Source organism: Chanodichthys erythropterus, chromosome 2 (genome assembly GCF_024489055.1).
Source record: "Chanodichthys erythropterus isolate Z2021 chromosome 2, ASM2448905v1, whole genome shotgun sequence".
Classification (NCBI taxonomy): domain Eukaryota; kingdom Metazoa; phylum Chordata; class Actinopteri; order Cypriniformes; family Xenocyprididae; genus Chanodichthys; species Chanodichthys erythropterus.
This window is the reverse complement of record NC_090222.1, coordinates 19,339,476-19,364,362: the sequence shown is the minus strand read 5'-3', so window position 1 is coordinate 19,364,362 and position 24,887 is coordinate 19,339,476. Positions and strand designations below refer to the sequence as shown.

The window sequence follows — 24,887 nt, the reverse complement described above, 5'->3', positions numbered from 1 at the left end:
TGATTTTCGAGGTGGAAAGGAAGCAGAAAGGGACGAATAACGGAATTTCACCCCTTTTACAGTCTATCATTTGAGGAGCATATTGGAGGTGAGCGGTGAACACGGTAAGGAAGAATATACATTTTGCGTCGGAGATGTCATAAGCGGGCAGCTGGCTTTGGGATGCAGGAATTGAAGGGTTAAATTCTGCAGTTTCTGCTTCGTCTGGTACTTTTCCGATTGGATAAAGTTGCTGTTGAAACACGAACACAATAAGGCTTAAGATGTTTATTTAGAGGTTCAGAAGAGCATTTAGGCTTGTTGAAGAGATTTGCGCTCGGTTCTGCATAACATCACATTAAATGCCCTGTCAGCTCGCGAGCGCAGTCCTGTATTCACAAATCAAATGTTTCTATTAAAATATGCTTTGAGATGAAATTACAGGAAAATTAAGATGATGAAAGCAAATATGATAATTAGACCTATTTGTCGCGATTAGCTCGAGAAATGTCAGTTTTATAATAACATTGATAATCTAGATTTGATATAGTTTTTATTTTAGGCTAATTTCTGCGGCTCAATTTACGTTTCATCTCGTCTGTGCACCGTAATAACCCGAACATGTGTGGGCGATCTTTCTCATCGTGTGACCGAGAGAAAATTTGTTTGACTGGCAAATAGTTTTATGATTGGGAGGGGAAAAGATCATTTGAAGGTTTTCCTCAGAAATAGAGGAGAGATGCGAGCGCGCGCGCGCGCTCCAGGGCAAGTCAAAGCTACCGCCGCCCCCGCTGCTCTTAACACATACGGACTGTGTCTCAAAACCAATTCAGATGCTTATCTACACGCCATATTCTTAACCATAATGCTGCCCCAAAATGGTGCCTAGGTAGGCAGCTCACTAGGTTGTGACACACGGCCATGATCTCATCGCCTTTCATGTCATACATCAGACCCCTTTAACTACAATATAGTCTTTAGAATTGATGGTTCAAGGCTTTAAATTGCATTGTGATCCACGAGATACAGTAGTATAGTCATATTAGTCTGAATGGAATGGTCTGGAAGTAATTTCCAGATGCCCAGTCCTGGTCTCTTAGGAGATGACCTGCTTCTAACATCAATAACCACATATGAATTTGCTACCAAATAGAGATACAGCACTTTTCCAAAGGTTGAGCTTGATTTCCCTGAGCTCCTATTCATCTTTTATTTCCCTGGTTTGCACAGCCTGTTTCTGGTATAATTTACCAATTTATAATATTGTAGTTCATATAGACTATCTGCGGCAGGTTGATTTGAGCTCCTATTTATCATTTGCATTGCACTCAGGAGAACAGCATCTTATGTTTTAGCTATATGAGCACCCGGTCTGCATTTCTGCCTCCATGTTGCCCATGTTTTATGTATGCTGTCTTGTAGGAGAGCTACTGTGAGGTTGATGTAAGAGATGTCATACTGAGAGAGAGAGAGAGAGTGGACCAGATGGCACTTTGTCCATATAAAACTAGAATAGTGCTGACGCATTTATACCTCAGCACATGTGTCTCATTGTCCAGAGATGGAAAAAGAAATATACTTACTCATTTGCTGCTGTTTTTCCATTTTTGCAGCCGAATGACAATAAAATGTTAACATGCAACATTTGAGCGTCTGAACAGAAGTCTGTTATGAAATCACTGAATGGCCTAAATGCACGTCTGCTGTTCTGGATGCTTGCCTTGCTGTCTAATGTCTGGCCTGGAAAAGGTTTTCGTAGGATTCTTGCGATGTCATTATGTGTGAAGTGCCGGCTTATTTCAGACTGTAATGTTTGTGTTTGTCCTGATATTTCCACAACATAGATCATCATATATAACTTCTATATGATACTGCCTTTAATAAAATTCAAATTAAATATAATTTAAGTATATTAATTAAAGTACAGTTTGTACATCAAAATATGGATTTTCACAGCCACTGGAAAATCTGAAAATATCAGGGAATGTTAACATTTTGATATCCAGGCCTGTGAATGTCATGGAAATTAAATACATACATTAATTATCTTTAACATGTTTATTTAAAATGATCTTTTACTTAAAGAATATTTAATGAATATGAATCTGTTTATTCCAAGAATAGGTACCAGACAAAGAAATAAAAAACATCTAAGAATATATATATATAATATAAGCCTGCATGGAATCTGATCCGAAAAGAAAGTTCTGGATTTTTTCTGCAGAGTTGAAACACCTGTTATTCACTTTTAAACATCAATCACTTCTTATGTGCTGATTTATTAAATATTTTACTTATGTTTTTATCTTCCAATATGTGCCTACTCCTTTGTTTAACACTTATTACCGTATTTAAATCATCTTAAATCAGCACAGAAAATGCAGATAAGTTGTGTAAAGATCATAGAAATTCTTTGGGATGTAAAAATGCAAAAACAAATCATAACAACCCAACATGGAAAAACAGATTTATTGTAGAACAAACCAGTCTAACAGATAGATTCAGTCTTTTTTTATTTCCTCCCACATTTTTAATGTCTTCAGTCATTAAATATCCTCCTGTCCTTATTATGGAGATAATGATCCACCCAAATGATGTCATGTTTCTCATGTGCATTTATACAGACACAAACACACAGACAGCACTGAATCTACAGCATCATTTCTCATGAAATTTATTGGTAAATATAAATCCCCTCTGAGATACCAGATCAATGTCAGTTAGAAAAGTCAAGCCAATAAACCCACAATTACACGTCCAAATAACTCATTTTTTTTTCAAGAGGCTCATTTGTCAACACATCCCTTTTAGATCCATGGCCTGATGATTTACGTCAGAGCCCATAAAAGCTGAAAAACATAAATGTCTGTCTTACATTAACATAAGCTGATTTGTTTTATAGTCACACCCTATATTTACAAGTCCACATCAAAGCACCCAATCGACCTGTGTCCGTTTGCCAACACTGCCATTTTGATCATCGTTGTCCTGTTCTCTAGCAGGAATGTGAGAGCAATTGAGCAATGAATGTACCATGAAACTTATACAATTACAATGTCATGGTTTGTAATTTAAATCATCTTTGAATGTGAAAGTATTTTTGTCTGTAAATGTTTTCAGAGCCAATATGCAGAATCTGAGACTGCTCATCTTAAGCGTGCTGTTCCACTCAGGTAAGAAAGAGTCCTTGTGAATCTTTTGATCTTTTGTATCATTATTATCACCACACAAGTGTTGTTTCTTGTGTGGAAATGTTAAGGACAGTGGCTCTGACAAGCTAATAGCTATTGTAGTTCTTTAATTACAGACCTGGTCCACAATGCTTCTTCTCTAAGTGCTGTAATGTTCTCACAAATGGCAATGAAGGACTGAATGTCCCAGCTTGCAATGACTGTATACTGTACAAACACAGCTTTTAGTTATATAATGAATATCTGACCTCACATGACCAGTAATATTACATGTGTCATACAATTGATGTATATTAGCATATTTTCCATAACAATAGGTAGTTTTCATACATACTAATATGTATTGGGTCATTCCATCAACTAAACCAGATGTCCCTGGCTAAAAATTTTGATTTCGATCATTTTTTTTTTCTGGCGAAAGAAATAGATAAATAAAGAAGAAAACCAAAATATTAAATGTCATGGATGTATATTTATTAAATGAACCACTATTTTGTAGAGGGGGGTCAAAATGACGATTTTCACCTGAAATTTGGAGCCAAATTACACTTTCTAAAAATGACTTTAGAAAGATGGCAGCATCATTGTTTTATTTTTACACAGAGATTGGTAGGTCTATTAGTACAGTCTGTTGACTTTAGCTATCTTTGTTGCATTATATGCCAACGGAGATGGTTCAAAAATGGAAAAAAGCACTTCTTGTGTTTTTTGCCCGCAGTTTGTATGCCTGTAACTCAAGAAGTATTAAAGATATTATAATGTGCTTTTAGACTCTGGATGTTAAACTTTTCTTTTGGTATCTTAATATTTAAGGCCCAATATGGTACATTTCCAGAGGTATGGGGATTTCAATGTGGCTCCATGAGAAAATTGTTCAATTGTACACATTTTTAGTGGTCAAAAACCAAATGTGGGTCACTATGCATACAGCTGTAACTTTTTTCTTTTAAACTTTTTTCTTTCGACTTATGTTTGTCTTTCTTCAGAATTTAAAAAAAAAAAAAAAAAAAAAAATTGACCGAGGGAAGTTTCTGAGATTTGGTTGATTTGACAAAATGATGTGAAATATCAATCCAAAACTCAGAGCTAAAACTAGTAGTAAATTAGCTCTTGTGCTTTGAAATGATCAGATGTGCACTTTAACTAAATGACATTTGTCCACTAAAAAAATAATTTCTTTAAAATAATCCAATAAACTTAAAAAATGTCTTTCCATATGAATTGCCATATTAATAAATTAAAAATTTGTCAGACAGTATATTTAATTTTCCATAGCTGTTTCGTTTATTCTTTTATTTGACATCCAAATACAACAGAAAAAATGTAAATGTAATTAAAATGAATATTGCATTAATTGAAAGTACATGAATGTGTTTGTTAATCTAAACACCGGTGCTTTTCTTTTTATATTTTTAGCATTCTCTGCAACTCTGAAAGGTAAAGCAAACAACAACAAGTCACTTTTTTATTGTTTGAATGATTTATTATTATTATTAATAATAAAAACAGTTTTAACAGTGTAGCACAATAAATTGCCTCTCTCTTTTGTGTTTCTTGTAGCCCAAGAACTGTCCCAGACATTGTTTTTTGGGGAAGACTTCCACATCCCCATGCCAGAAGATAATGCTGAAGTGTTGTTCAGGCCTTCGATTGTTCCAGGACGTGAGAAGCCGCTGATGAGTTCGGGGAAAGTGGTTGATCTTCGTGCCAAACTCAACACTGGTTTGACCCACCTGATCTTGGAGAATGTTGGAGAAAGTGATGAAGGAGTCTACACCATCACATCTGGCGAAAGCGCAGAGGATATTACACGCATCATACTCTATGTTAGAGGTACTGCATCATTTTCATTGCATAATACCAAAAAATTGTTCGCACACTTTGAACAGCAGCTTGTACACTAAATTGGATGCACACATTCACACTAGAATAGCTCTGAGTGACTTCCATTATTATAGGAAGTCATGTGGTGAACAGTAAGGGAGGTTTAATGACCTCCTGCAGTAATTGTAGATCTGTCAAGGCACACTGGTTGTCTTCCGTTCTTCTCTACCTAAAGATCCTTCTTTCTCTCTACCCAACTATCGGTTTCTCCCTTTATTAGTGGTACTGGCTGACATTTTCCATGAATGCTGTACAAAATATGGCCTTTTTTTCTTTAAACAGTAGGGAGGTCAAACTGAGCTGTTAATATGAGCTGTTTTATTTTCTATTCATTTTCAGGGTTTGCAATATATATAACATGTCTACATTTTCTAATAAGCATTAAATAAACAAATAATATAATCATAAAAATGAATAACAATACTGAAAATACTGCTAAATAATACTGAAAATGCTGAGTTTTTTCCAAATGCAAGTTTGCACTTATTGCTTATTGTATAATTGTTTCTTATAATAACTTGAGTAACAGGACTGAAGGTTCAACACATACAGTCAACAGGAATTGTGAAAGTGGAAGGAAATCACTCACTCTCATGTCGCTCCACACCCGTAAAACCTTTGTTCATCTTCAGAACACAAATCAAGATATTTTTGATAAAATCTGATGGCTCAGTGAGGCCTCTATAGACAGCAAGATAATTAACATTTTCAGATTCCCAGAAAGCTACTAAAGACATATTTACAACAGTTCATGTGACTACAGTAGTTCAACCTTAATATTATGAAGCGACAAGTATACTTTTTGTGTGCCAAAAAAACAAAATAGCGACTTTATTCAACAATATCTAGTGATTGGCAATTTCAAAACACTGCTTCATGAAACTTCGAATCTTTACGAATCTTTTGTTTCAAATCATTGGTTCGTAGCGCATATCAAACTGCCAAAGTCACGTGATTTCAGTAAACGAGGCTTTGTTACGTCATAAGTGTTTTGAAATTTCAGTGGTTCACCACTGGGGGGCGTGACTTTGGCAGTTTGATACACGCTTCAAACCACTGATTCGAAACAAAAGATTCAAAAAGCTACGAAGCTTCATGAAGCAGTGTTTTGAAATTGCCCATCACTAGATATTGTTTAATAATGTCTGTTTTTTGGCACACAAACGTATTCTCTTCACTTCATAACATTAAGGTTGAACCACTGTAGTCACATGAACTGTTTTAAATATGTCTTTAGTAGCTTTCTGGCCGTTTGAAAGTGTAAATCATATTGCTGTCAATGGAGCCCATCGGATTTTATCAAAAATATCTTAATTTGTGTTCCGAAGATGAACGAAGATCTTACGGGTGTGGAACGACATGAGGGTGAGTAATTAATTTTTTTGGGTGAACTAACCCTTTAACAGTGTATTGCACCAACTGTGGATTTGTAAAATTAATAATTAAAACGTGTATCACTACAATAAATTGAATGTCAATTCAATAGACAATATCAAAATGATGTTTGATTTTGTTGGATACAGTTGAGAACATCTAACGGTCTACTACTGTCTGTTCCCTATAAAGTGTATATCAGGACATAATACAGGGAACAGACATTTGATCTGTTTATGCTAGTTTAATATTATGATAGATAATAGCTTATCTAATAGTTCTTACAACATACATTTTTAACATGCAATTGTAATGCGTGGCCAGCACAACTTCTTCAGAAAATGTCAAAATCTCATGGATTTCCGTCTTTTCTTTCTCTCTTACTTTTCAGATTGCTCTAGTGAGCTCATTGTTAAGTATGGTTTAGATTTTCACGTTTCGCTCAATGATATCTCAGACTCGGTGGCTGTGGGCTTTCGTCACAGCTCAGTGGAGGCCAATCAGACTTCAGTACCGGCTGTGGAACTAGTGAAAGTTGATGGAACATTCAAGGAGGATTACAAGGAGCGCATCGAGATCACTCCTCAAAAGTTCACTCTGCGTGCTGTTACAGGGGTTGATGAAGGTAGTTACACCTTCAGCGACTCCAATGGGAAAGTCAAGAAGAAGATCTGCCTGAATGTTAAAGGTTAGAACAGGAAGCACATTTCCAAGGGTTCATGACACAACAATATTATTTAAATGACATTTGAATAACATATTAATGTTCTAATCCTGACCTTCTGAATGAAGCAAGTACAGCATTTGAGATAAAATAATAATATATGAGTATGTATGAAAAACATTTTGAGGGAAAAATGAAATAGGATATAAAGTCTGCCATTCCTTACAATAAATAATCCTAAAATAAACACTGAGAAGGTGAATAAGACCACATCCTTTTATCAGACTGAAGGCACTTATTTTGCACTGATTACTGTAGAGCTGTTCATTTTACCATACATTACATGGCTATAAATAAATGGAAATATTGATTTGTGGTAAAATGATTTGATTATGAGAAAAGAAAGAGGCCACAGAGTGATATAAGATATATGAAACTAGTACAGAAGATTGTTTTCCGGGGACAATGGTCAAAATTAGCGGTCATTATAACAAAAACTGCAACTGACCAGTCAGAATCAAGTATCCTGATAGGCAAAGATAAAAACTGAGGTGTGAAATATAAGACTGGAGGTTGTTTTAATGGAATATATACTGCGAAAAAATAAAGCTTCCAAAAGGCAGTTTTCACAGTGATGCTATAGAAGAACCATTTTTCCCTTGAACTTCCCCTTAAAAAAACAAAACAGTGTGTTTCTTTGTGTAAATAACATTTTAATAATCTAAAGAATCTTTTTTCCACTATAAATCACCTTTATTCATGGAACCATTGATGCCAATAAACAACCTTTATATTTAAGAGTGCTGAGAACTCTTCAGGAACGTCATAAAACACAACAAAAAGAAAGCATAGTAGGGGAAGTACAAAGACAGGAAGAGAGACAGATGGAATGGAGTCTGTCATTCTCTGCCTACAGCATTTATTCCCTAAAAAATTTATGCTTTCTCCTCCCTACCATTTTTTTTTCTCTTTCTTCACTCTCCTGACATCATCTTAGAAAATAGCTGAACACCTCAGCTTCAGTAACTTTCTTTCTTTCTGTCCTTTTTCTTTCAGCACATCTGTTATTTGTAACCCTTTTATACGGTGAAACTCTGAAAATAAACCTGCACTTAAATAGCTCTTTAGCTCGTCTGCTGTACACCCCTAAGTCTGATAACCACAAATATTTGATTATGGAGAGCGGACAACTCAACCTGCCTCCTAACCTGGATCTCGAAGGTCGCTTCTCTTTGGAGGATTCTATGTGTCTTCTGACAGATGTGAAGGCTAGTGATGCTGGAGTTTTCAGTGTGACTGACCTTCAGGGATTCCTGGTGTCTGATGTTTACCTAGAGATAGAAGGTGAGGAGATGCAAGATGAACAGTTCATTTAATTTTCATGATTTGCACTTAATGGTGTATCTCGTTCTCTCTCAGCATACAAGCTCCCTAAACTCTACATTGCCATCATCGCTTTGGTAGCATTATTGGTGTTGCTACTTTTAGTGTGCTTGGTGTCATGTTTGGTGAAGATACGCAAACGTGCAGCAAAGGCCAGAGCCATTGAGGAGAAAGTCCAGAATGCAGGGAAAGTGGAGGGTGATACCTTCAGAAAGGTATTTACCACCTATCTTACCACCTACTTTATGTAAGCACCAATATGTTATGTATAATGTCCATATATAATGGCCCTAAGAAGTATGTGGACTTGGGTCACACAGATTTAGTAATGTTATTACATTAGATGCAAATTATCAAACCAAGTGGCATTTCCAACAAATGATGTTTGATTAACCAATGAAAAACTTGAAGATTCCATTTGCAAGTGTCATAAAAAGGAAACACCTAATCTTTGAAAAAAATATATATGTAAAGTACAAACATTTGTTTTATGTTTTACATTCTCATTTCATGTCTTCTATAACATGAAAGTAACAAGAAAAAGTGTTGGTCTTTCTGCGTTGTATATCATAAACCCTTTGCTCGTGTTTCTGCAGGTTGTGAAAGAAGCCTGTACCCGTCAGAATGAGGAAGCCCCGGCCCTGTCACAGAAAGAAGACATCACTGAGAAATCACAGAGCACAGAGGTCAGCATTAAGGTGAGCACCAGGAAGCTGTAAGACATTTTAGTTATTAGATCTATCTTTATATCTAAATCCCATGCATTTGCTCAGTATAAAATGCCGAATTATGTTTAATGTTGTTGAAATGCTCTAAGAATCCTAAGTTCTGATTATGTTCCTCAGGGTTTAGAGGTGTCTACTAAAGAGCCAAGCCTACAAGAGAGGAACATGGAGACCAGTGACTCTGGAGTGGGCTTTAATACCACTGGGCTCCCACTTGACAGTGACACTGATGCCCCAACAATAGCCTTAGCAGATTCTGATGTATTGAGTACCTCTGCTGCCCCTGACGTCAAAGCTGTTCCCAACCAAATTCCAGAGCCTAAGACGGCCCCCTCACCTCCAAAACCAGCACCATCTTCAGTTCTAATACCAGTACCTGTAGCCAAGTCCACTGCTCCTCCACCACCTTCTCCTGAACCCAAACCACCAGTAACACCGACACCTGAATCCAAACCTGCTGCTACACCTGAACCAAAAGTGACCATCTCACCACCAGTGACACCTGATCCAAAACCAATAAGTCCAGCACCTGAGGCCACATCAACTGATGTTAAACCAATTCCAATTCCAACCCTTGAATCTCCAAAAGCTTCATTGCCAACTCCTGATGCGAAACCAGCCGTTACTCCAGATGCCAAACCAGCAGTTTCACCTACTCCTGAACCCTCACCAGCTAAAGTTGGCACCCCTGAACAGAAGCCCACCTTAAGCCCCACACCTGATCCCAAGACCCCGGATCCTAAACCGGTTTCTCCAATCCCTGAGCCTAAGCCACCAGTCTCACCGATTCTCGACTCGAAACCAACTACAAATGGTACTCCTGAATCCAAGGAGCCAAGTGCACCTTTATCTCCTGGCCTGGATGCAAAGGGCACTACCCCTCCCAAAACCCCTGAATCTGGGAAAAGCTCAGTCAAAACTCCTGAGCTCATCTCCAGTGGAGGTCTAGACTCGGCTTCTCCCAATGACAGTGCACCACCTTCAAGCACTGATGGAGCTGCCACCAACTGAGATTAAAACCGTAGCCTCGTTCCTGCCTCCTCATATATTAACCACCACAGACAATCTAGACACTTGATTCAAAGAAGAGCTAAGTGACTTCCTTAGGGGGTGGGTTCCTCGGTCTTTTGAGTCTCACTTTTAATACGATTAACATTCATCAATGGAAAGATCCACTGTAAATTCACTCAGTTTACTAATATTTAATCAGCCCATAAAAGGGTTCGAATACAAAGATGAAGCACTTCAGACCTTACACCATTGACTGATTTAATACAGAATGAGGGAGGCCATCTGGGGTATTCCAAGAAAGTGTACAAAGACAAATCTTCCATCACAGAAATAATACATCACTGCATGAAGATATTGAGAAAATAAATTCTATTATCGGTTCCGTAATCCAACCATTACTGTGGTTGAATTTGGAGAAAGGCACACAAGGGCATGGGACATTAATCATTTCTGCTCCGTTTTGACAAGTCGGAGAATCTAAATTGCAGCATTGATACTGAGAAAGCGGCGAGCTAACCTTCTGCTGTCTGAGGACTGGAAAAATGGAAAAAATCATGTCACTTCGACGCATGCAAGTCAACATGTCATTTTGACAAAGGGAATGAACGAGGAAACTACTGAAGTGAAGTGCAAAGCCAAACAAAGAAAAAACATTTGACCAAAAAAATATAATAATAATCACAAACCTTCATAGACTAACCTGTGACTCTGTGCCTGGAGGACTTTTTTGTGAATCTTCTTCTATCAGTCTAACCTAAGACACTAGTCTCATAGATGTTCTTGTCCAGAGATGTGACAGTGCACATTTCCCATTCATCCAGTAACAAAAATATTGCTGTTGAAGTCTCTCTCAGTTACTTGCGTAAGCAAGAACTGTTAAAAATATCACTCGTGACAATGGTTGAAGGCAACAGGATATGTAAACAGGTACAAGTTCTTTGAGTAAGTCATGTTGAGATTGTTAGATCTCAGTAGTGAGACTGTTTCCATCATTAGTGTTCCGGAGTATTGTGCTAAAATTGAATTGACCCTACTAATAGTGCCATTTTAGCATGTGGTTCCCAAAAGGAAAATCAGATAATGATGCAAACACACCTGAAAAATATGCACTGAGCGTAGATCCCCATCTTGCCGAGTGCTCAGTTGTGGAGGATGCAGCAGACTACTGCAATATGCCATACTTTTACTGGCACCTTACAGCATTACTCCCACACTGTGTTCCAAACACTTGAATTGGCTAAAAAGCGTGTTTGATAACACGTCATTCGTGATCATTATTGATCATTGTTTGATGAATTGCTCTCATGATCGAAAATTTATTGAAAATGTACCCAAACACCTCATTAAATTAAATTCTGTTTACCGCCCACTTTCCACAGATGATAATAGCGCAAAGGTAAATAGCACTGACTCCGAATCTATAATGATCCTAATTTACATAAAAAGGAGGCTTGTTTGTGCTGAAAAGAATGACAGTGATTGCGGGTAGTTGGTGAATAAGAGCAGAAGTAGCGCAAGCAGTAAATTAGCCCAAGAACATCTGGTATTAAATTTGCCGATTCTTGTTTGCTTGAAGAGCAAGTGGACATGGTTTATAGGAAGATCTAGATTGTTACTTCTGTGTGTTGCTTCTGGTTAATCAACAATGTTCCACAAATAATTTTAGATTTATAGTCATATACAGTTGAAAGAAAGTCTCACATATCAGTTTACGTATATTCCAGGTGCCTCCGGTGGAGCCTGAACACCACTGCCTGTTAATGTTGTATACGTCCAGGAACCTACTCCTACAAGACTATCTGTGGGAGCTGATGTTAAATCGCAGTGAGGTATGATAGCTAACTCGATATGTGTTTTAAGAACTTAAAGCATAGGGCAGACTTGACAGACTGGAGGTTTGTGGGTAGATTTTCTAATGTAATATTATCACTACCTCACAGTTAACCCTGACTAATCTACTAAACCACTAACTAAACAACATTTTAACGTATGTCGACATTTAAAAAAAAGAGAGAGATGTTATTTTGGCAAAGCACAAGGTTTGAAATACAATCAAACGTTTACAAATCTCAATCAGATATTTGGCAATGCCTTCTCCACAAATTTCTGAAAATGGCCTTGTTCCTTCTCAGCCGTCAACAGCTGTTTTAATGTCAGTGCAAGAAAATGACACTAGAAAACCCATATAGCCTTAGTGTCACATCTCATAATGTAAATATCACAAACGCTTGATATCATAACCCTATTAATCTCAAAACTACTATTCTTTTTTTTTTAATGCGCAAATTTGATTCCACATTAAAAGTTAACCTCCTCACTTTGTTTGAAGAGAGAAAGAGAGCCGGTAAGTAAGTAAGTACATCTTAGCTATAATAAATGTGCAGATACACACACAATCATGTACACATGCATAATAATAACTTTTCAATTGAGTATTGTGAGGTTCTGTAGTTTGGTCTACACTTTCCAGATTCTTTACTTTCTCACAACCATTCACAGGCAGCCACAACAGGGTTTTTATCATCTTTTATACAATACAAAACTTAGTGTAGCACAGTTCCCGTCAGCTAAGCCCATTGGCTGTTAAATGTCATATCTCATCTCCAGCAAATGATACCGTTAAGTGCATCCCGGTAAAGCACATCACACAGGTTTCCAGGCAAAATCAATATTCTCCTGGTTACTCACTGAATCATCACAGTGTCTTAAAGCAGAAGATGACACTTAAGATATTCGTTACCCTTCAGGACACTGCCACTGATAATAGTCTTGTATCATGACATGATTACTGTCTGTTTTTGTATTTTGTGTGTTGACGTTAGTGTTGTATGTATGGTATTTATGATGAGAGATTCTAGATGTTATTCACCATTGGCAACATCGGGAGGCCTGTATGTGTTTGTACAAGTGCATGTGAGTATGTTTGTGTGTTTCAGTGTGTTAGCAACAATCTCCATTGGATAGCTGTCATTTCAATGCAATTAGCAATGTCCTTTTTCTCCCTGGCTGGCTGGTAATTGCTGTTTCTTTTTAAGTGGTATTAAATGCAGATCTAATTTAAAGAAGTGCACAGTGCAAGATTTATATCAGAATGGACTCGATGCTGTATAGTGGGACCTGACTATGTCTGTTTTGATACCAAGATAGCCGTGTACTACAGGCCAATTTGATTTAATTGATGCTCAAGTCTACGCTAACAGAATAGTAATTTAGTTTATATAGCGCTTTCCCTTGCTCTAGGCGCTTTACAAAATACAGACAAAGTAAAGTAAAGTAACGATGCATTGTCATTGCAGTCTGTCATTGCATGCCATAGAGTTACTCTCCCATATTGTCTATCTGTGCTATTGTGGTCATGCATATTTAGGAGGTAGTGTGTAGACGTCTAAAAGAAGTACTCTGATCTTAATGTATCGCACGGCTCTGCAGGTCTCTAATTGGATAATTCCATTGTGTAAAACATCGCTTGGATGTCATTGAAACTGTTGCATTGTACGTTTCACCCTGTATCTTTCCATTCCATCGGTTAGACCTGATTGGTCGATGACATTCTTAAGGGCATTAAAGGGATAGTTCACTTGAAAAAAAAAAAATCTCTTATTGTCTACTCACCTCATGTTGATCTAAAGCTGTATGACTGGCTTTCTTTCAAAATATTTTTTGTCCATACATTTTAAGCAGTGGAGTCGAGAGGTGTTTTTGACTTTAATATATGGACAAAACAGTTGAAATATTCTTCAGACTATCTTCTTTTGTGCCCCACAGAATAAAGTCATACAGGTTTGGAATGACATGCAGGTGAGTAAAGTAAAGAATTAAAATTTTCGGATGAGCTATGCTTTTAAGTAAATTCCAAGAATTCAACAGGTGTGAAGTTATCTCTCAAGAGTGAGGAAAATAAGTGGTGAGAATGTATAGAGCATGAGAAGTCCACGTATCCTGTGGTGTTGTGCATTCTCCAAGTAAACTCAAAGTGCAGTTGTGTCCCACAGGTGCATGAGAGGTTTCTGCCTCTCTTTTCCTCTCCTTATTCCACCTGAGTGATGCTCTACATTTTATCAGTCCCCGTTTTTCCTTTTTGCACAAATACAACACATAAACATTTTGTAAAGAAGATATACTTCCTTTCTTTCATGCCTAGAAATAATAATAAATGATTTTAAAATGTTTCTCAGAGTCATTGTGTTATTTTTCCTCCTCACACCTGTGATACAGCAGTTATAAAGCACTGCACACAGCACAACCTGGTTGCATTTTGGTTGATTGAATCACAATTGGTCGAGGCTAAATACAGGTGTAAACGCGGTGTAAAACGTTTTGAGCTTGTCCACTTTAGACCACTTCCAGAGGCAGATGAAAACGCATTCGACCGGATTGCTTTCGTAGTGAAAACGCTCAAGTGCTCGAACAGATGCTAAAGACCACCTACATTATGGAAAGCGCACTAGCCCTACTGAATTTAAACTTTGTCGGCTGAAGACCCAAGCTTGGTTTGAAGATGAAAAACATACTACGCACAATGTTCTCTCACCATTCCTGATTATTAACACGCACTTACCACGTTCAGCCGGTCTTGCAGCTGTCAGGCCTGACATGGCTCTCCTATTTCCAAAAAAAAAAAAAAAAAAAAAGATAGTGCTTTCTGCTCTTGTAGTCAATCACACTCACACTGTCTCTCTAACTTTCTCTTTCCTTCTCCCTTGGCCTGTTGCTGGCAGGGTGCAGAGGGGACCTCCCTCTTCATTTTTCTTTTCTGCCCCTCCAACAGCACATAGTTTCCAAAGTAGTCCCTGGGCATGGCTGAATGCAACAGATGTGTCTGGCTTATTTATAGACAAGTAATGTGTAAGATTATTTTAATCTCCAGTTTGTCTTTTTCACTCATTGAATGCATAGGCCTATGGGAAAAGAGTCATGAACATGAAGCCAATCCGTTCACAAAACCTTCTCCCAATCTTTCTTCAGTACATAGCTTTTATACATGTTCAAGGGGTGGTGTAGCAACTGTCTACTGAGAATATACTTTCATGATATAGGAACGTGGTACATATAGAAAAACAAGTCTAAATATGGTCAACATCTGGTCAAGTACCCCTGCCTTCCTGGGGATCCAAGAAAACCCCTTCCATACTTGCAATACAAAAGGCAGGGTCCATTTCTTAGCTGCTTTCCAAGAAACACACCCATATAGTGTACATTAAAACCAGATGTGTGATGAAACAATAACAACTATTCTCCGTTCTATCTTTGCAGCCTTAAAGACCAGGAGAGAGAAAACAAGGAGAAAAAGGGAAAGAAATGTCAGGCTGATAAGATTATCTTACATAATGGTAAACAGGTTACTATAGTCTTATATATATATATAGGTTATAGTCATAGACTGTAAAAAAAGATGGACGACGCGACGTCGCTTCCTTCAATTGTAATGAACTGAAGCCAAAATGGCCGACCGAATGGGCGCTGACATGTTTCGCAATACGTCAAAAAAAAAAGTTTGGAGCCTGGGCATGCGCAGAAGGAACCTTCAGTGGAGCCGGAGGCGGAGTCGTGATATCAAACTTCCGGCCAGACGACTGCGTCATCATTCATGTATTTTAAATAGACTATAAAAATTATATACAATTTAAAATTCTACCTATAAAATAATAGGCTATTCTATTTCTAGAGCAATAATATTTTTGAAACAGCAAATTCAGTAGATAAAATCAATATAATATGCCACTAGAAACAACTCTAAATCGTCAGAAACGGTCCTGCCATTTTAAATCAAGTTCAACTAACGTTACAGGAGATCGATTGCTGTAATTAGAGTAAGCTATCATTAGTTTTGTCCTGCTAATTATTATTTTATACCTATAAAAATAAGTAACTGCCAGATAACGATCACCTGCTTTTTCCCGACATTGTTAACATTAGGTGTGTTATCTTAACTAATAACATTTATTAATTAGCTTGTAACACCCATATTTAATGTTACAGAAAAAGGTTCAGTAATCCGTCAGATCCTGTAGGTCGGTTAGTACAGTTTACTGCTGAACAACTCATTTTGTTGGTGTTAAATAACAAAGAAATTGAAAATTAACAGTTAGTTAATACATCTTCAATCTCCCCTCGAAGCTCCGACAGTCCTCAGACAAGCTGTCAATCAAGTTCGAATCATGACGACACGCCCCGTTTTTATAGCATCAAATTGCTAGCTAAAATCTAAATCATCACAAAAACGAACAATTGAATATATATCAGTGTGATAACAAATACCTTAAATGACCAAAACCATCTTTCAGAAAGTTTTATTTGAAGCAGAATTTATTTTTAAGTTTTCACTGAAGTCTCATTCGACTGCATTGAGAGGGCGGGGTTTATGACCTGTACTGCATCCAGCCTCCAGGGGGCGATCAAAGAGCCCGTGGCTTCACTTTTCAGAATGTATGAGACACACCCGGTTATAGTCTGTCAGCAGGCACAGAAATATAATTCCTTTTTTATTATTTTTCATTGCTTTCCATTTTATTGTGCCAGAACATTCATTAAAGATGTGTAAGTAGATTTTCAAAAACGCTGTTAGACATATCCAAACAAACCCATCCCTCTCTTCATTGCTCCGCCCTCAAAACTCTCCCTCCAATCCTTACCACCCTGCTCCGAGTAGGTGAGGTGAGTGCACTGGTGCACTGCCCAGTCATAAACCTTCATTCCAGTGATACTCTTTTGAGCTTTTTGTATTGTGTCCCATCTCTCTTTCTGCAGTTTTTTTTTTTTCTTTTCAAATCTCCCTCTTGCTCGTTTTGTCTCCTCGACCATCATACGCACCCTAATGCTGATTGGTTACACGTTTGTTGTTTGGTGTCAGCCCAACTAACTTCCAAACAGTGTTTTTGAAAAAATACTTACTCCACCTTTAATGCATGCACAAAGATGAGTTGCATGATAAATTACACATATTTTATTAATAAAGTGTATACAAATAAATCAAAAAAGCATACAAATTAAAAATTCTGTCATTATTTATTCACCCTATTGAAATTCCAAACTTCATCCATTCTTTCCCAGCCACCACAGCTATGTGCGGCCCAGATGGGTGTCACCTGGGCTGTCTAACTGGGGCCCAGCCAGTTTTGTCCACAGTTTCCATGGAGGCCCCACATGGGTTAGCCCAGAATAAATGAACACTGCTCAGTGTGCACATTACAGGCTGTTAAATGTAATACAGAAACATGCTGGAGTTAATGAGATAATTAGGTGATAACAAGCACCAAAGGACAGAGGAACAACAAGAACTACAACTTCAGCCACAGCCTTCGATGAAATCAACTGAAGATAAAACACATTAAATCTCTCATGATCTGATTAAACATCTCCACAAACAGCATTCAGCATTACCAGCTTCACTTATTACTAACCAGACTGACTTTATTTCTGACATACATCTACAAAAGTTGTTATTGAGAATTACCAGAGGTTTAGATGTTGATGATTTGTTGAAAATAAGATTGGTTTGATGTCACCATGATCAAGGTCAATGCTTACTTCAGTTAGGCAGTTTGACTCTTGACTGTTTTAGTGTTAGTGTTTCTCTGGCTGCTCTAGCTGTTTGTTATGGCAAGAAAAACAAGAGACAATGTGTTCAGCTGTTTGATGATAAGAATGTAATCATCATCTAGTGGTTTAATTCACTGATCTAATGACTGAGCTTTTTATGAGCAAAATGTGATTAACTTTGTGTTGGATCTCTTCTAGAATTACGGTAAACCGTTTTAATCAGAAAATTTGAAAAACACTGTTCACTAAACACTTCAAACCTCCTGTAAGACTTACTTACACACAGAAATAAAGTCAGTCAGGTTAGTAATAAGTGAAGCTGGTAATGCTGTTTGTGGAGATGCTTAATCAGATCTTGAGAGATTTAATGTCTTTTATCTTCAGTTGATTTCATCGAAGGCTGTGGCTGAAGTCGTAGTTCTTGTTTTTCCTCTGTCCTTCAGTGATTCTGCTCGTTATCACCTAATTATGTCATTAACTCCCGCATGTTTCTGTGTTACATTTAACAGCCTGTAGTGTGCACACTGAGCAGTGTTCATTTCATCTGGGCTAACCCATGTGGGGCCTCCATGGAAATTGTGGACAAAACTGGCTGGGCCCCAGTTAGACAGCCCAGGTGACACCCATCTGGGCCCTACATAGCTGTGGTGACTGGGTCAAACCGATTGTCCTATGTAGGGTCACAGGGATGTTGGAGTATACTCAGCCTCCTGGACCAAAGGCAGGAAAACACCCAGGACAGATGTCCAGTCCATAACAATGCTAACCAGAGGTGTAAAGAGTACCTGAAAACAATATTTGAGTAAAGGTACAGAAACCTTACAGCGTAAAAATTACGCAATTACAAGTTAAAAGTCACCACATTCCAATACAACTTGAATAAAAGACTAAGTATTTTACTCATAATGAATTTATGCTCAAAGATGCACTAGTTATCAACACCTATGAGACGTGCCAGTTAAAAACAAGAAACAGTTGATTTGTGAGGAGAGCAATCACATGTTTATTTTCTAAAATTCAAACAAAACTGAACACCTCAATATTCCAATAACTCAAGATCGACACAAAAGCCTCAGCTAAGCTCAAGTGCTCAAAAAGGCCATAAGTAAGCCAATATCCTTCAAAAATATTCTCTTCAATATAACAAATTATTAAAATAATGTTAAGTAAAATAAAAATTAAAGTCTACTTGCACTGGACATCATTGGCCCCATCACCTACTGCAGCCATGCCCTTATCTAGTAAATGAAACACCTGCGATTCAGCAACTACCTGCTACCAGCTAGTCTTGTTGCCATGTTTAGGTGAGTAAAGGCAAAACACACAAGTTATAGTACCTTCAATGCCTTGATTATGGTGATATAGCTTCTTTTGTAGCAAAAAAAAAAAAAAAAAGTGCTTCAGAAAAAGTTAGGTGCCATGCAAAATGTGCAATTTACTGTCTCCTATGAGGCCTACTGTATGTCTTTGAGTGAAACCCAGATTACCCAGAGGAAAGCCACAGCAAGACAAGAAGAACTCCACACAGAAAGGCCTCCTTGTTCAGCTGGGACTTGAACCAGGGACCTTCTTGCTGTGAGGCAACAGCGCTTCCCAATGAGCCACCCAAAGATAAAGCATTTGATATTCCCAGGTAGTCTCCCATCCAAGTACTAAGTTCTAACCAAGTCAAACCCTGGTTATCTTCTGAGATTAGATGCTCATGATTGTATAGTTGTAATACATTGATATAGTAGTTCATTGTGACAACAGCTTGTCAAGCTTTAAAAAAAAAAAAAAAAAAAAAAAAAAAAAAGCCCTATAAATGTTGTCCATATGTTTGTGGCTCTCAAACCAAATAAAGTACCTATGATGCAGGCTGGACGTCAATAAAATCAAAGCTTATTGGTTTTCGAGAGTCTCATAACCAACATCATGATGTCAAACCATATTTGCATACCATTTTGGAACAAGTAAATAATGACAGAATTAACAAGTGCAGTCATTCAATCCCATAATGCACCTCAATAACAAGTATACAACCGATGTACACTCAGTGACTAGCCACTACAGAATATTCATGCACCGTGAGCATTGCGGCAAAATAATTCCTGCGTCTTGCCAGAAAATTATCGCATTCATGTCCAAATTCACTCACTTATTTTCATTAACTCATTGAACTATATCTGTGAGGTAATGTAGGGACTAGTGAATCTGATTTCAGATACAGACACTATTTATTGTTACTTAAACAGTTGATCCAAACACAACTACACAGCAAAAACTGCTCTATATCTTTATAGGTATACAAGCTGCGAGGTGATCAGAATTCAGCGTTTCAAACGGTGTCAGCAGTAGGAAAAACCAAACATCTATTTCCTATGTCAATCCCTCAGAGTGATGGATGGAAGATGGAAAGAGGAGCGCAGTTTTTTCCTTCATCTGTGTCACATGGGTTGTAGAATGGATAGAGCGGCACTAGAACAGTCCCCATGTAGAAGGAGAAGAGTGGAGTCATGGTGACAGCGTTGTAAAAAGACACCTCCTCATTATCACAGTCCAGGAAGACGCCGATGCGGATGGGGAGGGCGTACAAGAGCACCTGTGTGGGCTTTGGGTGGGTGCAGGCCATGATCGAGCCATTTCTCAGGGACAGCGTCCACAGTCCATTTAACGTGGAGGAAGAGTCCATCTCCCCACGGTGCACGTCCGCTCTGGCCACACCCACTCGCCAGGCGGACTTGCCCTTCACCTCCACCTCCCAGTAATGACGGCCATGAGTGAAACCCTCCGAGCCCATCACGCAATAGTAGTAGTGGAAGCGCTTCGGGTTCCTCTCATCTGGGTTCTCCTTAGGCAGCACCTTATCCTCATCGAAAGTAACTGACGTCCTCTCAGCAGATAAGGTCAAGAGAGGATGTGCTGTTTCAGGGTCAAAAGTCAACGTGGATATGTCTGTGTATGAAAATGAAGTAAAGTACAAACTTGTTGAGAATTCAGTGATAGTAATCAGTGATGTGCAGTACAATATTACATTAACATTACATCTATTAGCCTAAAGTGGTGGTCTTTCATGAATGATTCAATGTTTTGAATGAATCGTTTTTGTCCATTTCCATGAACTGACTTATACTTTTTGTCTATTCTTTTTGATGCGTGTGAGTGCTTTCCTATTTTCAAACACTGGCTATAGCATGAAATAGCTTTTGAGCATTTTGAAGGAGGATTTCACAAAATGAACCTACTGAACAAGTAAATGATTTGAGTCTGAACATGAACCCTCGCATGCTTCCCTACTATAGCAGGCTAAAAACAGTATGTGACAAGAGAAGGATGTTCGAATTCACCACTTAGGCAAAAATTACTCCGGTTACCTACTATTTCCGAAGACATTCTGAAGTGTGCATACGCTGGACACTTTACTATCCCACACAGCAAAATCTCCAGAGTTAAATCAACTCTGTTCAAAGTACATATGGTCCCTCTCTAAATAGTGTTAAAATAACACTAAATTAGAGGTAAATTTAATGAGATAATTAAGCAATTAATTGAGTGATGATTGTGCAGTAGTGATGAACACCTGCTGCTAACAAGCAGAATCACTGAAGAAATGAGAAACACAAGAACAACAACTGACTTTAGTCAAAGCCTTATTAATTGCTTAATTATCTTATTAACTTTAACTCTGCTTCACACTATTTAGAGAGGGACCATATGTACTCTGAGCAGAGCTGATTTAACTCTGGGGATTTTACTGTGCATGAGGCCACAAAAGAGGATCTGTGAATGGCAGTAAAGCTGACACTGGTAGGTCACATGAAAATGACAGCATGGCGAATGGAGTAGCAGTCACAAAGTCATTACGTATTCAAAATAAGTACCTACTCAGGGATTATGCAATTTCATACACAGCCAATGATTTAAAGAATCACATGAATAAATGATATCAATATCAATCATAACACAAAAACTCATCTGTCGCCACCTACTGGTGAAGTAACCTGCAGATTATAGACAATGAACTAATCATTTTAGTGAATGGATTCAAAAGATTTGAGTCATTGCATTAATCAAAATCCCCACCACTATAGAGAGATGTTTAGCTCTTAGGTAAAGAAAATGAAGATTTTTTATTTAGTATGTGATATAATTATGTAATATTATTTAATATCTAGTCTCAGTACTTGGGTAGAGGGATGTTTTCATGTGTTTCCAGATCCGGTACTGAATGGGTCCCACAAACTGACCAGAGAGGATTTCGGTTTCTATTGGGGCAGGGCGAATAAAATTCACCTCACATCTAATAGAAGAAAAATAATGAGAGATAAACAAGAAAGGAGGTAGATGATGATCAGTTAGCAATAATGAGAAAAGTTACAACAATGATTATGATAATATGTGAATTAGAGACCAAGAAAGAAAGAATAGACATAGAAAAGACACTTGCCTTTTCAGAAGCTCTTTGATTTCCTAAATGGATAAAAATATAGTGAAACTTCATATTCAAAGTCATGTTTCACTGCCTGAATACAGCAGTCAGCACTTCAGATTCCTCACTCCTTCAATCATGTGATTGTTTAGGCACTTGATCTGAACAGTGTCAAATGGCATCTAGCATGTTCTATGGGTGTCTATTGCACTGCATGAACTAACTATAAAAGTAATTCTGTCATTTTACAGTAAATATGTGATGTGGTAAAAGAAGACGATGCCATTACATTTAAATAAAATAAACTTTAAATTAGGCAATCCATAGAGGATGAGGAATTATTTCCTTGCCTGTGCAGGTCACATCGACCAAACTACTTAAAGCTTAAAGATAAAGGCTTTCACTGCTTAGGCTGTCAGTTCATACAATTTAAAATGGAAATCCACCTTCAGAAGTTTGGGACTGTCATCTTCTCGCAGTTTGCAATTCAGTCTCTCGATGGCTTTCTCTAGATCTCTACCCTGCATGGCAATCTTTTTCTCTCTCTCTTTTAAGATCTTTACTCGTCTGTCCCTTTCCTTCTTCACTCGTTCCAGGTCCGTCTCCTCCTCCTCATCTAAGAATCGATGGAGGTTTTGGAACTCTGCTCGGATTTCATGCTCTATCTCTTCAAATCTGGTCTGCGAGGGAGAGGAAAGGAGAGACTAAATGAGAAACACAGTGGAAGAGAGACTAATAACTCTGGAGAAATGAGCAGGCTGACTAATGAAGTTACTGCTCAAATTTAATACCAGAAATTTGGTCGCAAAAAGATGCTAGGGGTCTGCAGAAAATTTAAGAGAAAAAATTTACAAAAAATAAATAAATAAATAAAGTGGTTTAAAAGACTCGTCAGAAATCATGAAATTAATCACATGACAGCCAGAGTTATGTTTTCCCTCAGGTTTATACAATAGTTAATAGTGGGTTAAAAATGTGTTACATTAATAGAAAGTACATATTGTATAATATTTTACATAATTTTACAGTGTGCGCATAGCTTCTATTATTGGAAGAGGTGATCATATTGCCAGAGTTTATTTTTATGATAATGTATTCAATACTTCAATGATCTCATTGTTTTCATTGTAAATTTTTACAGTTTAAATTAATAGATTGTTAACTGCATGATTTGTATATGTAAGTTCCTGAAATTACATAACTTGCACCTCTGATAACAGATTACCCTAACTTGTAATGTTGACATGCATTTTCTGTAAAGCTGCTTTGAAATGATATGTATTGTGAAAAGCACTATACAAATGTGAATTGAATAATGAGTTATCTTTCCATGTGAGCCAGTCAGTGGTATTCTGAAGGAAAGACTATTAATACACATTCAGTCACACATAAGTATTACAAAAGTAATCAATCGGTACCTCAACCTCCAGTGCGTCCACAAAGGCGTCTTTCTCAGCTTCATAACATTCATCAATTTCATGTTTAATTTTTTTAATCGCCTGAATAAGCTTCTCCTGAAACACAAACACAAAGTGTAACAAGCTCACTAATTAAATTAATACCGTTTATGCGTTAAAACTAAATGTAATCCATACTTCTTGAACAACAGATTTTATTCTTCTCAGAAAGTCCAAATAACATGTTTAAGCTGCCGTCCCACGTAGAACATTCCAGAAATAAAAACAATCCACACTGTGTATTTCACCTTGCTATGACATATGAAGGTGACATTTTATTCTTACCTTTTGGGCGCCAAGGAGGGAGTTGTTAAAGTTGTTGTTTGTGTCCTTCATGTGATTTGTGTGCATTCCAGTTTTCCTTGACAGAACAAAGCAGACAGAACTCTGGGATCTCATATGTGTGAGAGAGGGGGGTTAAATCAAGCTGAGTGATAGGTGTGTATGAGTTTTAGAGAGAGAGGGAAAGAGAGGGGGAAGGACAAAGGCAATATGAGGGTAATATATCAAAGGAGGGTGACAGACTGATCGGTCAGAGACTGGATGTTACCAGCACGCGACCAACTTAAATCTGCACTAAACGATTTAAGTTAAAACTAAGTACAGTATAATATCTTTAATGGCTTGAGACATAATTTGACTTCACATAATAGAATATCAACAAGGAGAAGAAAAGCAGAGGGAGGTATTGTGGGGTCCACAGCTGTCTCGCTGCACCGCATGAGCAATTTATGGAAGTGAGGGAAGAGATTTTCTATTTCTGTCTGCAAAAAGAGCCAACGTCAGAGAACAGAGGCAGACTATTACAGGCAGCAAGACAGAGAGAATGGATATCGGGGGCTTATGTTTCACGCTATAAGGGGTCTGACACATAGATTTTGTCTGTGTGTGTGTATGCACAAATGATATATAACAGCAGACAAAGTGAGTGTGCGCCCTTGTTGTATGTGCAAACAGAGGAAGATTATGTTTCATAAAGAGCAGTCTGTCTGACAAAGATTTTTCAAATATTTCTGTGAAACAGTTGAGGGCAGAGCTGAATGACAAGAAAAAAATCCTTTGTGGTTTACGTCATCTCTCTCTCTCTCTCTGTGTGTGTGTGTGTGTGTGTGTGTGTGTGTGTGTGTGTGTGTGTGTGTGTGTGTGTGTGAGCACTGCTCAACCAAGGCAATGTATTATTCATGGATCTGTCCTGAGTGTGACTGCTGAGATGAAGAAGCAGACTCAGTAAAAGGAGAGAGTGCAATCATTTTAAATGCACAGTCACCATAA

The 24,887-nt window shown here is 37.8% G+C and overlaps 2 protein-coding genes across 2 annotated transcripts; one reads left to right on the top strand and one right to left on the bottom strand.

Annotated features, from left to right (window-relative positions):
* Window positions 1-16: 16 nt before the first annotated feature.
* Window positions 17-10,211, top strand: si:dkeyp-77h1.4 (uncharacterized). Its single transcript, XM_067398771.1, has 9 exons — window positions 17-104; window positions 3,100-3,152; window positions 4,587-4,607; window positions 4,731-5,003; window positions 6,820-7,116; window positions 8,149-8,436; window positions 8,512-8,690; window positions 9,072-9,173; window positions 9,321-10,211. The coding sequence occupies exons 2-9, from the start codon at window positions 3,107-3,109 to the stop codon at window positions 10,209-10,211; spliced, it is 2,097 nt and encodes a 698-aa protein (XP_067254872.1). The 5' UTR covers window positions 17-104; window positions 3,100-3,106.
* A 9,342-nt stretch (window positions 10,212-19,553) lies between these two features.
* si:ch73-54f23.4 (zinc-binding protein A33) lies at window positions 19,554-24,023 on the bottom strand. The gene is made up of 6 exons (XM_067393400.1): window positions 23,901-24,023; window positions 23,577-23,672; window positions 22,605-22,838; window positions 22,177-22,199; window positions 21,914-22,029; window positions 19,554-20,684 (listed from the first exon to the last, which is right to left on the bottom strand). The coding sequence occupies exons 1-6, from the start codon at window positions 24,012-24,014 to the stop codon at window positions 20,122-20,124; spliced, it is 1,146 nt and encodes a 381-aa protein (XP_067249501.1). The 5' UTR covers window positions 24,015-24,023; the 3' UTR covers window positions 19,554-20,121.
* Between the last annotated feature and the right edge of the window lie 864 nt (window positions 24,024-24,887).